The following is a 15,203-nucleotide window of genomic DNA, read 5'->3' on the forward strand; positions in this document are numbered from 1 at the left end:
GTGTGTTTGGTGGGACCAGAAAGGTGTGGTGTACCACGAGCTCCTAAAACCTGGTGAAACCGTCAATGCTGGTCGCTATGAACAACAAATGATAAATTTGAACCATGCATTGCTCGAGAAACGACCAGAATGGGCCAGAAGACACGGTAAGGTAATTGTTGGAGATTGTTGGTCGCACAGCACGAATCTGCAGACCACCAAAGCACCAAACCAAGTTCGATAAATTTCAAATAATAATTTATTTGCACAACGAATAATTTAGTTCCATAAACTTCAAATAATAATTTATTTGCACAACAAATAATTTAGTTCAATATTAATTCAACGTAATAATTTATTTATTGAATAATACAAGCAACTATGTATAACAAATACAAAGAGAAAAACAACCGCCACCGATTTGACATCTGATCATGCTGCGATCTTAAGCACAACTACTCTCCAAGCGAAATTGCAAAAAGTACAAGAGCGCATTACGAGCGCGATGCGCTCTGTTGATTCTCTTGATTTCCTACAACATGCTCCGCCCGTTGAAAGGACCCTTTCAAAACGTTTAATCGATAGGGAGTGGTGCAATTTTGTGGATAGGCCGCCGAAGCACACCCTGGTTAGTGCGAATATCTACTGCGCGAATTCTTCCATCTTTACCTGTTATAGTTTCCACAATCCTGCCCAGTTGCCAGTGTTGTGAAGGAAGATTGTCATTGTGAATAATTACCAAACGACCAACAGTGATATTAGTTTCAGGTTTAAGCCATTTAGATCTAAGCTGCAAAGTGTGTAAATAGTCACGCCGCCACATTTCCCAAAATTGCTGTTTTAAGTACGTAACACGTTGCCAACGAGATAAATATGATATGTTGCTTATTGTATAATTCCTTTCAGGAATTGTAATTAACGAAGAGCCTATTAATAAGTGTGCAGGCGTTAAAGCCTCACCATCGTTCGGATCGTCTGATAATGGAATTATCGGCCGGGAATTTAAAATCGCTTCAGCTTCAATAATCACGGTTTGTAATTCTTCGTAAGTTAGGCTAGATTGTGCCAAATTTTTTAATAATAATGTTTTGAGAGATTTCACCGACGCCTCCCAAAGTCCACCAAAATGAGGTGCTCTTGGCGGAATGAACTTAAACTCAAATCCAGTATTGTTGCTGTACTCTTGCATTTCTCTAAGCCCTTGCTGACTGAAAAATTGTTCTTTAAATTTATTTAGTAGTGTCTGCGCGCCAGTGAAATTTGTTGCATTGTCACAATAAATGCGCTGCGGCAGTCCACGACGTGATATGAATCTTTTTAGGCCTAGAATGAAATTATTAGTGGATAAATCTGATATTAATTCAGTGTGAACTGCTTTTGATGAAAAGCAGACAAAAATTGCAATATAAGTTTTATATGGAACTTTACTACGAATACGATATGTGGTATAAAATGGTCCACATAAATCAACTCCTGATATTAGAAATGGTCGGTTTGCAACTAATCGATCAGCTGGCAGCGAACCCATGATTTGTTGTAACAGCTTCGGTTTATAGTGGAAACAGTGAACGCAGTTACGCACTACCTTTCGAGCTACTTCCCGAGCATTAATTATCCATACTTGAGAGCGTATTAGACTAATTAAAACCTTAGGACCAACGTGCATGTGTTTACGATGTAAGTATTCCACAAAAATTTGAGCAAACCGATGATCACGTGGCAATAAAGCTGGAAATTTTGCATCAAAGCCTATTGGTGCATTGGTCAATCGTCCTCCTACTCGAATTATATTAAATGTTCCGCTTGTAGTGACCGTTTTATCCAAAAAGAGGTTTAGTTTTTGCAAGTCTGGATTCAAGATTTTACCCGATTGAAGTGATAATATTACACTGCGATATGTACAATGTTGAAGGTGTGATATAATACGCCAAAATGATTCTTGAAATTCACGCACTGTAATTGGACTCACGTCGTATACGGTTTGATTTTTGTTTATTGGTACTTTGTTAAAGACTCGAAAGATATATGATATTATTCGAACAATACGACGAAATGAGGAAAAATCGTCAATAATTTTATTGAATATATGTTCATCGATACCATTGTTGCTACATTTCAAGACTGTAGGTTTTCGTTGTTCAAGGTCCTTTGCGAGAAATTCAGTTTTTGATGTTTCTTTTGGCCATTCTGCTAATTGAAGCGACAAAAACTTTGGTCCACAAAACCAAATCGAATCCTTCAGCTCGCTTGCTCGACAGCCTCGAGATACTATATCAGCTGGGTTTTGCTTACTTGGGACGTGACTCCACCTAATGCCACGCGAATAGTCCTGCAGTTCAGAAACACGGTTAGCTACAAAACAATTTAAAGTTGACGAATGCATCTTCATCCAATGTAACACAATTTTAGAATCTGTCCAAAAAAAGATTTCATTAATAAATGGTAATACTTTGGGTTTTATTTTGTTCCAAGTTTTACAAAGAAGTACGGCAGCGCATAATTCTAAACGAGGCAGCGATACTGCTTTTATCGGCGCCACCTTTGATTTCGATATCAACAACGATTTGTAAAAGCCATTATGCTTTGACCGAATATATATACAACATCCGAATGCTCGTTGGGAAGCAATCCGTGTACCTGACTGTAGCAAGCTGATGGTGTTAAAACATATCTTGGCACTTCAATGTGGTTAAGATATTCCAAATCAGATTGAATTTGTATCCATGATTGGTTTAGAAGTGAAGGCAATGGATCATCCCAACCCAGTTGATGAATCCATAATTCCTGTATTAAGATTTTACACCGTATAACAATAGGACTCAATAGTCCTAAAAGATCAAAAATTCGAGCAACAACTGATAAAATAGTACGTTTGGTCGCAGCCTTTGACTCTTGTTGCTTATATTGAAAGCAAAAAACGTCATCTGATGGCCTCCACGCCAAACCGAGAGTTTTGGTAATATCATCTTCATTTAAAAGAATTTGGTATTCGTCACTTGAGTTTACCCAATTTTTGTGGTTGGAGGTCCATTTTGCCAATTGTAATCCTGCACTTGCTGCTATTTTATTCACTTGTGATACTTTGATGCAAAGCTCTTTAGCTGTGTCTGCTCCCGTTAGCAAGTCATCAACATACTGAAGCTCCAATTGGCATCTCCTTTTGATACGCATTTGCAAGGTAAGTCAGGCTTCTGATGGCCAGAAATAGTGCTGCTGACATTCCGTAAGTTACTGTGTTGAGCTGAAAAAGTTGCAGAGGTTCATTAACAGTATTTCTCCAAATAACTAATTGAAAATTGCGATCTCTTGGATCAACTACAAACTGTCGATACATTTTTGATATATCCGCAGTCAGTGCATAGCGATATAAACGAAATGTCAATAATGTCAAAATAAGATCCTGCTGAATTGTAGGTCCCACCATTAAGATTTCATTAAGTGATCGACCCGATGATGTGCGTGCAGATGCATCAAATACGACGCGCAATTTTGTTGTGATACTTTGAGGCCGCAATATGCAATGATGAGGTATTATATAGTGCGGTGTGATATTGACACGACTCATATGACCTAACATCAAATATTCTTGCATGAACTTAACATAATCCTCTTTGAGAGTCTGCTGACGCTCTAATCGACGCTCAAGTGAAAGGAATCTTCGTTTCGCCATTTCAAATGATTCACCTAAGACTTCTGGAGACTCTTTAAATGGTAATCGAACTTGTATTTGACCATTGCTTATAATTGTGGTATTTTCTACAAAATGTTTCTCACAATCCAACTCCTCCTTAGAGTAATTAATTTTTTGATCGCTTTCTAATTCTTCAATTTTCCAAAATTTTTGTAACATTGAGTCTATATTAGACGACTGAATGTAGTTACAAGTGAGTGCCCGGACAGTAGGCGTATTTTTATATTGTCCTCCGATGATCCACCCTAATTCGGTATTTAATAAACATGGAAGGCTGGTGCCTAACGAAATTTTCCCATCTAATATTAATTCAAAAAATCCCTGCGTACTTATTAATAAGTCAATGTGTTGTGGTTTAAAAAATAATGGATCAGCTAAAACAAGGCCTTCAGGAAAATTCCACGATGTCGTGTCTATCAACTGCTCTGGATGGTTCAATGAGATACGTTTAGTGACAGCGAATTGCGATGACCATTCAAATTTTGATATTCGAGATTTTATAGTTGCAGTTATTGAATGGCGAATTTGTGTTCTAACATCACCAATGCCTGACACTTCCTGGTTTATTCGCTCAAATGGTAATTGAAGTTGCTTTGCCATCTTTTCAGTGATAAAACTTATCTCTGAACAAGAGTCCAGTAATGCTCGTATAGGTTGGTATAAACCGTATTTATCCTTAATAAGTACTACAGCTGTGGGAATCAATGATCGTTGTTTAGTACGCGATACTAGAGAAATTGATGGAGATTGCGGAAAATTTAGTTGTCCAGGTGGACTGTCTGACAAATTTGGTCTCACATTTTGCTCGATGGGTTTGAATTTATGCAAACACGTATGATGCATACCATTGCATATTCGACAGCGAGCTGTAGATTGACAATTTTTAACGACGTGCCCTTTGCGTAGACAATTTAAGCAAACAGAAAGATCTTTTACGAATTTGAATTTGTCGTTAAAAGTCAGTTTTACAAACGATGGACATGATCCTAGGCTGTGGTCTCCTCCATTACACTTCATACAATTGATTTTGGTGTTAACAAATGTGGTCAATTTTCTGTTAAAAGAATTATTTTTGGTATCATTTACTTTATCATTATTGCATCTTTTCGAATTGCTTTCCAGAAATTGACATCTTCGACTCAAAAGTGTGTAGCAACTTTCCCAAGATGGCAATGACTCAAAATCTTGCTGAGAATCATAAAAAATTTTAGTTTCGTTATCCACTTTAGACAATACTAAATGAATAACTATGGCGTTCAGAATGTCTGCTTCCGAACCCAACGATAGAAGTGAACAGAATAAAGCAGACACTGTATCTACAATATGCCTGAGTGTGATTGAGTCGCCCTTCGTCATATCTTTAATAAAAAAAAGGGAATTAATATGTTCCATAAAAATTAAGACCTTTTTGTCATATCTCAATTGTAATTGCGTTAGAGCCTTTGTATAATTTTCCTCGGTTATTTAAAATGGTTGTACTACGCTCAACGCCGCACCCGAAAGACAACTTAAAAGATAATTAAATTTATCAATTGTTGTTATCGACGGGTCGTTGTGAATTAAATTTGTAAACGCAGAGAAAAAACGTTTATATTCGCTGTATTTACCATCAAATCTTGGCAATTTCAATGCTGGTAAACGACTATGATGTGAGGAGTTGTTTAAAATCGACGAATTCAATACACTTGATTCATGTATCGGCCTTATTTTTTGATTGTTGATTGCGGCCACAATAAGTGATTTTATGCTGACATATATGTCCTCTAATTTGCTACGCCTATCATCATCCGGACATGCTCGTTCAATTTTATTTTGTATTTGACAAACTTCTGTAAAATACGATTCCAAAATTTGCAGTCGACATTCTAAAATGTTAACATCCACAAACGCTAATTCCTTCTCTACCTTCGCCTTTATGCTTAGCATGTTTCGTTCCACTGATGTTCGCTCTTGTTTTAGTGAAGAGAGTTGCTCAGTTACTGAGTCATTTTTTCGACGAGTCATTTTTGCAAGTAAAACAATAAGTATAATTAATTTCCAAAAGAGTGTGATGATATGCACGCAATTGAGTCGAGTGTGTTTAAAAACCGCTGAATACGAATTTCACTCAAATGCACATGTGCTTGGGTACAAAGTCCGAATAGCGAACTGTTCAAAGTGCCGCTTTTTCAACCAAATAAACAATTAAGACAGCTCTCGATGCCGCCCGTCCTGTCACGGTCGCCAAAAATGTTGGAGATTGTTGGTCGCACAGCACGAATCTGCAGACCACCAAAGCACCAAACCAAGTTCGATAAATTTCAAATAATAATTTATTTGCACAACGAATAATTTAGTTCGATAAACTTCAAATAATAATTTATTTGCACAACAAATAATTTAGTTCAATATTAATTCAACGTAATAATTTATTTATTGAATAATACAAGCAACTATGTATAACAAATACAAAGAGAAAAACAACCGCCACCGATTTGACATCTGATCATGCTGCGATCTTAAGCACAACTACTCTCCAAGCGAAATTGCAAAAAGTACAAGAGCGCATTACGTGCGAGATGCGCTTTTTTGATTCTCTTGATTTCCTACAACAGTAATTCTGCTCCATGACAATGCACCTGCACACAAAGCAAAACGGGTTCAGGATGCAATCAAAACACTTGACTGGGAGCTGCTACCCCACCCGCCGTATTCACCAGACTTGGCTCCTTCCGACTACCATTTGTTTTCATCGATGGGACACGCATTGGCTGAGCAGCACTTTGATTCCTACGAGGAGGTCGAAAATTGGGTGTCTGGTTGGTTTGCTTTAAAAGACGAACAATTTTTTTGGCGTGGTATCCACAAATTGCCAGAAAGGTGTTCAAAATGTGTAGAAAGCAATGGCCAATACTTTGAATAAAATGTTTTTTACTTTCCTATTAATAATTAGTGTTTTATTTTCACCAAAAAACGCTAATTTCATACCAGTACACCTAATACACAAACAAATTTCGCATTTCACAAAGTAAGAGAAAAGTAGGAGAAAAAATTCTCATGTGTATATACGCGCATAAAGGGATGAGTATATTTGTTGTTTTATCTGGGGCGTGTTTAAAAAATTGTTGAAAAATTTGATCAACGCGCGATGCTGTCTAAGGGGCCCTTAAAGCGCAGTGCAGACTATCATTTTTGTGTCTCACACAACTTGCGCTCTCTCTTGCTCAAATTTCTTCTAGCGACCAAATTTGAACATGTATGACACGCAAGAGTCGCCATTCACGCAAAATTTTTGAAGAGTGAGGGTGCTTTTCGCACGCTGTGTGAAATTTATAGTAAAATTTTAATATTGAAAACATGAATAGTCAACATCTTAAGAAATTTTCCATAAATAGACAATTCAAATAATAAAACAATATACATATATTCATTGTTTTTCAAGACATTTGATAATTTTCATATTTTTGTTAGTTTCAGGTTATTAACATTTAAAATTCTTTTATATTAATAACAAGTTTCAACAAAGAAAAGCATATTTAGAATACAACGTATTATATCTTAAATTGAGGTTATTAATTAATTGTTATTACGACTAATTTTCAATACGTTTTTTTTTACTGGGCTTAGATCGTTAATTCAACGATTTTCATATTTAGATGTTTTTTTAAATAAAAATTACTTATAATCATCGTTTATAAGTTAGTGTTAAATATTTAATTGTATTCTAATTTTTTATAAGAATTTTGTATAAAAATTTATATTGTTTTAATTAAAATTTAATTAAATATTTACCCCAAATTTATAAATGTAATTTTAATAATAATAAAGAATAATAATAAAAATAATAAATACATTAATAATAAAATAATAAAAACACGTATTAAATTTATATTACAATTCTACATATATCGTCTGCTTACGATAAATTTGTAAGGTAAAAATGCTATTATATGACGTATGAATTTTTTGGGGTGACAGACTATCATGCGCTATCATGACAGACTATCATTTGGTGAGCACGCCAACATGTTGGTGCTGTGTCATTCAAAGGTGCAGACTATCATACTTGTGTGTCACACAACGTCTTTTTGTCTCGTATGACACACAAAAATGATAGTCTGCATCGCTCTTTATTTAACAAATAAATGGTGAAGCTTGAAATAAAAATAAAAATGAAGCTTGAGTATTTGGTATTTATGCAATTTCTGAGAGTGTATTTGTGATTTTGTGTCGTGCTCATTGAAATCTTCATTTTATATAAAATCTTTTTTGCTACCAACCAATCCAATTGTACACACGACATATTTTGCTATATAAAAAACCTAGTTCTTTTAGATAAACGGCAACAAAAGTTTTTTTACTTTCACTGTTATTTTGCACACCTATTTCACGTGTTTACTATTTAAATGCGAAGGTAGATGACACAATATTTTTAAAAAGGCATAGACTTTGGTATTGTAATTTTTTTCTGAAAACACATGTGTCTGACATATGTATGTGCATTGCACTCTTGCAAATTATTTTTAAAGTAATGTGTTATAAAGATAATATTATTAATAAAGCTAATATTATTAATACAGCTAATATTATTAGTTGCACGAATTTTTTAACAAAGGCAAATCACAAGTTTTCATATTTCTGTGTTTTTGTTCGGAGCGGTTTTTTAATTTTGTAAGATTCAACGTTAAGTTTGCGATAAAGTAAATATTTTTGTTTTTATATTATTTATGAAATGAAATGAGTCTGCATACTTACTATTTTTAAAATCCTCGTTTATGAATAATATAATATGAGATATAATAGATATAATAGAATAATAAATATCCTGAAAATTTCCTACCATTAAGTATTTAATTAGATATTTTGTGAGCGGGAATAACGGATCAGCGCAACGCGCAATCTTTTGTTTATTATTCATGACCATGACGGCGTAATAAGGCACTAAGATAGTTTTCGAAAGCTTTGGGTAGAAAGCTTATAAGCTCAAATAAAATTAAAGCAGTATGTGAGTGCACAACTCACATAATTTAAAAATTAAAAAAATTATTGTATAGCTTATGGAGCTTATGGTCGTAAACATCAACATAGTTTTTGATTTGGAAAGCATGGCAGCAGCATAACTAAATACAATTAAATAATAAACCTAGCATTGTCTTCTTGCACTAAAAAATGAAAATGGAAATTTGCTATAAAACTGTAAACTTACCTCTAAGTGAGCAATTTTTTATTGATACTGTTTTGCTTTTTAAATATTTTTAAAGTTATGTTGTAAGTGGATTCTAGCTCTCCGTAAAATTTTTAAACATTTGTTACAGTGAGATTATTTTCTTATCTAAAGTAAAACAAATAAGATTTGATTTCAACTAGTCTCATACGTATTTCTTGAAATACTTGAAATACAGGTAATTACGTCTAATATAATACAGACACAGTACCAGCTATGTAATTTTGAAAGTGCATGTAAAAGAAAAAACAATTCCAAAAAGTGATTTTTAATTACTGTTGTTGACAAAAGCTAAATAGATTCATGCAAAAATTACTGTATCTTATGTCTGGGGTTGTAGATGAACATACATATGTATATTATGATACATTAACAAATGCATATAATTATGTACCAAAAATTTGAACTTTGGTATTAACTTTTAAATTAAATCGCGATTTTCGGATTTTAAATTATTACTTTTATTACATTTTATTTCAATTGCTACAAAACGATTTGCTGTGCATACATGGGGCTTACTTTCACTTTTTATATATAATATATACAAAATTTAATGTTAATATTTTAAGCCAAATTTTGTGTGTTTTTGCGTGCCTAATCGATGTCTTAACTCTTTTGTTTTTTTTTTTTCATATTTTTGACATACTTTCGTTTTTTGCTATATTTTAAACATAATTATTATACCGTTTATTGAAAAAGCAATTTGTTCGTAGTTTTACCGATTAAATTATGACTATGATATCCCAAAACATATCCGCTAGTCAAACAATCTTTTCCAAAGCTTTAATTTCACTAAACTTAGTTTTAACAGAGAAATAGTAGTTTGTGCCAGTGATCGCGAATCATTTGACTAAATATTGGACAACACTCAAAACTGATAGTTTACTTCTCTTTTTAAACGTGTCGTTATAGAGACTTGGGTTGAAATTGAGTATGTAAATCAGTAGCTCGTTTATAGTAAAGAGTATTGAATATATTAATTTAATATTTGTTTACATAAATCATTCAAATCGACTAGCTAGAATGTTTTCTCACTGGCATTAAGTAATAATTGTGAATGACCTAAGCCTAGATAGCAACGACGCTGAGGGGACCAAGCCGGAGTTGGAACACGAAATTTTTCTAAGTTTATTAATTTGTCAAAATTAGCCAAATTTAAGCTTTATTTTAAAACATAAACTATAAGAGAGAAAAATTTACATTTATGTACTATATGTATGTATTTATGTTTTTTGTAGTGTTTAAAGGAAAATTAATTTTATTTCGGTCCCGTTGTTGCACACGAAGATATAATGATTACAGTACAGTAAGCTAAAAAAATGCTATGAAGAATTGGAAACAATTTTTTATAATAAAATTAAAATATCTAATTGAGGTTTTAAAATTGTGTTTTGTGATGTATTTTTGAACATTTTGCATTTTTACTTTATTGACTTGGATGATTAAGCAGTTTCGATATCGAAATTTAATTCGATTTTGCACAACTTCTGTGCATACGATTTTTCTGATTTTTACTTTATTTAAAAGCTTTCAGGTGAATATTCGTGCATGTCGGGTCCGTTTGTGGTTGTTTTTTAATAATTTTTTAAGTAAAAAAAGTCAGCTTTTTCCGAACAAAATTGAATTTGGCTGATTTTGACAAATTAATAAACTTAGAAAAATTTCGTGTTCCAACTCCGGCTTGGCCCTCTCAGTGTCGTTGCTATCTAGGCTCAGGCAAATATTTACTACATTTGTGGTTGCATATTAGCATGTAGCTATTTCTTCTAATTAGAAGAAATAGTATAAATTATTGTTCTTGGAAAATCCATTGTATACATTAATACAATTATAATGAGTAAATATAGGCATAATTTTTTATATCAGTTTTACTTCAATTTACATAAAAATTTTAAATGCGCTATATAATTCCAATATAAATGAAGAATTGGTAAACTAAAATCAATAGTAAATATAAAATAACTATTACTGATATATGTAAATATGTATATATAATTAGTCATGAAAGTGTTTCAATAAAGTTTAAAAAATTGTATCGTATTTATTAAAATAAAAGTTCTTTTTATCGTGTTTCACATAAACGTACTATATTTATATAGATGCTGATAGAAAAATACATTTATAGGAAAAGTTAGCATCTAATAGAAAAGTTAATATGTGTTCATACATTTCGGGTATTAGGTTGCATTGTTTTAATATTTTGTTTTAAAAAGATAAATATTAATATGACCTTTTAAAATTCAAAAAAAGTTTGGTATATTGTAATACCATTTTAGCTTGTACATCAAATTTTTTCAATATAGAAAATCGTACAGATGTATATGCTGTTTACTACTACATATTTTTTGTAGTTTTAAGCAATCCTTTCAGTAAGGTGAAATGTTTTTTATGTATAAAATTCAAAAAATTCTTAACTAGTTAATAACAACATTGTAAACAATAAGGATCAATTTCATCGCGTAGTGTTAGAAGAAATATTAAATGTATAAGCATTTTCCGCACCACCTAAGAGGTATGCTTGCTGGCGCGTTACCAAGTTTTTGGTGTTCGGTTCCCCAATAGGCCTATCCACCAAAATATTTTATTTAACAAATATACAATTTTATGTAAATACAATTTAGAATAACTTAATATATACAAAACAATATTACTATTTTAAAAATATTTAATATTAAACCAAAAATAATAAGGAACTATTAAATTAAGGATAAATTGTAAATAAATTTAATAAATTATAAAATTAAAAACTAAAATGTTTTATGTTTAAGCAAAAAATCATTTAAAGAGTATGAACACTTTTGTGCTGTTTATAAGTGTTGAAAGTATAATTGTTTATGTTTAAAATTCAAAACTTTATTATCTCGATTAAAAAATTTTAAAATGAAAAATTGTGATTCTAATTTTTCAATATATGTAGTAAAAGGAGGAGGTGGTTAAACTAAATGGCAATTTTGGAATTGCTTTTCTATTATGAAAATATTGGTTACTGAAAGGTCACTAATGTGTGGAAAAGTCGACAGACAATTATGATTAATTTGCATTTTTAAAAAAAGACACCCACATATATAAGAGAAAGCATTACGATTTAAAAATATTTTAAGGTCTACATCTATATTAAAATGGCAATTATTAAGAAATGCGTTATGATCTTTATTTATGTCTATTTCCAGGAAGTATCTAAAACAAGCTTATCTGTACATGAAATTGAAAGGAATGGGTTAATATTATGGCAGTCGAAATTAGGGAAATATTCGCAATTACCGTTAACAATGTTAACATATTGCACGCCCCATTTTTTTTGAAAGAGACACGAAAACATATGAGGTGTTTTTCTTGTACAATTACCACCTCCTCTTCTAATTTCACCAAAAAAAATGTTCTAACCGATCTTGGCAAAGTTTTCTGGTCAATAAAACTTGAAAACCTTTTGTGGAAAGAAATTGCCTATTTATATTATTATATTTATATTTATATTAAGAAGCCAGCCATTAATAGAAAAAAATGAAGGCTTAATATTTATAGCACCACTATCTTCAATATTCAGAGACTTAAGTAAACTTTGTGCCTTTTAAGAAATTGAATTTGCTCAACTGAGCCACAGAAACCTGCTTTGAAATTAAGACCTGTAATGTTGCTAGAATTAAATATATCAAAAAGGTTATTGATAAATTGAATGAAATCTATAGTATTGTTAAATGTTATAGTATTATCTATTAAATAGTCTGAATTATGTATAGTTTTCATACCTGTAGCAACAGTGTTGCTGAAAATTTGTGCTGCGAAAGTAACGTTCATTTTATGAAACGAATCGTGTCTAATATGTGCGTTTGTCAGTTTAGGCGCACATTTTAAACTATTTTTTGAATCGATACTGTAGAATAATACAATATCTTCCCAAGAGACTTTTAAGCTTTTAAAATATAAACAATTTTTGCTATTTTCTAAACAGTTTCGTGTGCTTTTCAGCAAGTGAGGCGAATTATGAAATAAATAAATTTTACCACCATTCACCTCAAAAAATGAATTGTCTTCGCTAACTCCTAAGCTTTTGGCTAAACAAATAAAATTTTTTGCTTGATCAAAAACAAAATGGCATGAATTTAATCCTATACTTCGAAGTTGCTTAATTACTTCAATTAGATATCTCTTTATAACTGTCGCTTTACAACTACTACTAGTAAAGAAGTAAGCAAAAGGCTGTGACCATTTATCTCCACCAATTCCTTGAACTAAAAAGGTAAAAGCACTACTTGCAATTTTGGAACTGCGATTCTCGTCACCATAATATTCAAGGACAACAATTTTATCGTTGTCCCTATCATATTGCAGGAGAGTTTTTAGAGAAATTTCGTTACAGGAAATTGAAACATACTTCTGAGCGTATGTGAAGTTCCGACTACGAAATTCAAGGGACTTAAGGCTACTATTTATGCAGCCTGGAGATTTGGGCCACTTTGAAACAAACTACAAAAGAGTTCGCCCTGTTGGTCAATTACAAGAAGTTCTTAAATATTTATAGGCTATCGGAGACAGAAAAAACACTCCTAATGTGAGAGTTTTTAAAATCTATTCATACCTATAGCCGTTTACCGGCCTAAATTTTGGTCGGGCATTACTTCCCGGATTAAATTGTTCGTGCAACGCATTTTTGCAAAAAAGTGCCTATCACAGACATAAAATATCCGGTTTATGGAGTCAGTAACTCCTAACAGGACCTTCCACTCGTTTCTATAATAAAAATCATAAAACGACCATTACTTAAAATTTGTATGAATACATGTAACACAGTTTGGAGAACTATTAACCCAGTAGAAAACGGATCGATCCGTCATCGAAGACGTCTTCAAGACATGGATACATACATGAAGACCGATCGATCCAAATGTATGACGGTCTTCGAAGACGCTTTCATACAAATTAGCCAAATGTCTTCAATGAATTTTTGTGTACATGTCTCGAAGACCGTCTCGAAGACCATGTCTTGCATAACGGACGCATTCGACAGAAAGTTGTGCGCTCTTAGTGCAGTGCTCATATAATTTTTTCACCCTTTTTTTTATTTCTACTCTTTTATTGCGCTCTTTAAATTTTAAATGAATTTCAATTTTCTCTTTAAATAAGTAGAAAGAAATTGTTGTATTTTGTACTTTTATTTATTTTATATAATAATTTCTTACATTACATTCAAAATTAAAAGTTTTAAAAGTAAATTATAAATTTTATTATAAATTATTATAAATTTTATTAAGATATTAAAAATAAACTAGTAAAAACTAGTAAACATAATGAAAATTAATTTAAATAATTAACTTAATATAACTTAACATATCTAAAATTAACTAAAACTAATATAAAATAATTTATAGCATTTCGCTATCATCAATTGTTGAAGTTTTATATGTTTTCAAAAGCGTTGAAGAGGATTTTGGTACAATTAAACCTTCTGATCTTAAGAGTTCTAAAATATCATTACCACAACGCCTGTTAATCCTGTGTTTTTTAAATATAACAGCTAATTTTTCACAAGTGTTTTTAGTTTTTTTATTTTCAACATCCTTTGTTTCGTTTCTTAAACAACTTTCACTGGAATTATTGTCTTCAATATTAATATCAATATATTTTCCAGGAACTAAGTCAATATTTAATTTGTTTTGATTTAATTTCTTTTTTTTTAATATTTCATAGTTTAATGATTTTGTTTCTTTATTCATTTTGATTTTTTTAATATTTATTTCACAAATGTTTATTTACTACACTTCAAAATTATTGCGTCACTTCATTTATAAAACATAGCGTCATCTGAGGCAAAATTCAAATAAGTTGCTATGAACACTAAAAATGAGAGAGAAAGCAAAGAAAGAGTATTTACATTCATGTTTTGAGCAATTGTTTTGCAAATTTGCTTGAACATGCGGACGCGGTATCAAAGACCGTCTTGAAGACAATGTCTTCGAAGACCACTTTTTCTACTGGGAAGGAACATTTAATACAAAGATAATTGTTACGAAGAAAACAGATCACATTGACTAAATCGCAGACTTTGTTCAAGCAACAACAAAATTTGCAGCAATATAAAGTGGAATGCAATTGGGCGCCCAAGGTCTTTTGTCTGTATGATTTGAAGAAAAAAACAAACAAAAAAAATGCAAATTGTACAATATATTTTTAAAACATACAATTTTTTACACTTCTGTTTTGTTAAAATATAGTCAACATAAATTTAAAAATCTATATATAATAACAACACTCAACCAAAGTATAATTAAAAATATTAATTTCACATCAGGATTTTTCCATTTTTATAATTATTAGTATGTGATGGAAAAAATA

The 15,203-nt window shown here is 31.7% G+C and overlaps 2 protein-coding genes across 2 annotated transcripts; both read right to left on the reverse strand.

Annotated features, from left to right (window-relative positions):
- Positions 1–553: 553 nt before the first annotated feature.
- Positions 554–2,362, reverse strand: LOC119666178. Its single transcript, XM_038075461.1, has one exon. It carries the CDS (start codon positions 2,360–2,362, stop codon positions 554–556), a length of 1,809 nt encoding a protein of 602 aa, XP_037931389.1.
- A 170-nt stretch (positions 2,363–2,532) lies between these two features.
- LOC119666179 lies at positions 2,533–5,674 on the reverse strand. Its single transcript, XM_038075462.1, has 4 exons — positions 5,278–5,674; positions 3,872–5,028; positions 3,198–3,766; positions 2,533–3,136 (listed from the first exon to the last, which is right to left on the reverse strand). The coding sequence occupies exons 1-4, from the start codon at positions 5,672–5,674 to the stop codon at positions 2,533–2,535; spliced, it is 2,727 nt and encodes a 908-aa protein (XP_037931390.1).
- Positions 5,675–15,203: the final 9,529 nt, after the last annotated feature.

Source organism: Teleopsis dalmanni, chromosome 1 (assembly GCF_002237135.1).
Source record: "Teleopsis dalmanni isolate 2A chromosome 1, ASM223713v2, whole genome shotgun sequence".
NCBI classification, from domain to species: domain Eukaryota; kingdom Metazoa; phylum Arthropoda; class Insecta; order Diptera; family Diopsidae; genus Teleopsis; species Teleopsis dalmanni.

Bases quoted from the DNA above. Each gene is read 5' to 3' on its own strand.
- LOC119666179 (XM_038075462.1), bottom strand. From the start codon at position 5,674: ATGACTCGTCGAAAAAATGACTCAGTAACTGAGCAACTCTCTTCACTA. The intron at 3,767-3,871 runs GCACTCACTTGT...AATTACTCTAAG, and splicing joins AAAATACGCCTACTGTCCGG to GAGGAGTTGGATTGTGAGAA. The intron at 3,137-3,197 runs GTCAGCAGCACT...GCGTATCAAAAG, and splicing joins AACACAGTAACTTACGGAAT to GAGATGCCAATTGGAGCTTC.
- LOC119666178 (XM_038075461.1), bottom strand. From the start codon at position 2,362: ATGCATTCGTCAACTTTAAATTGTTTTGTAGCTAACCGTGTTTCTGAA.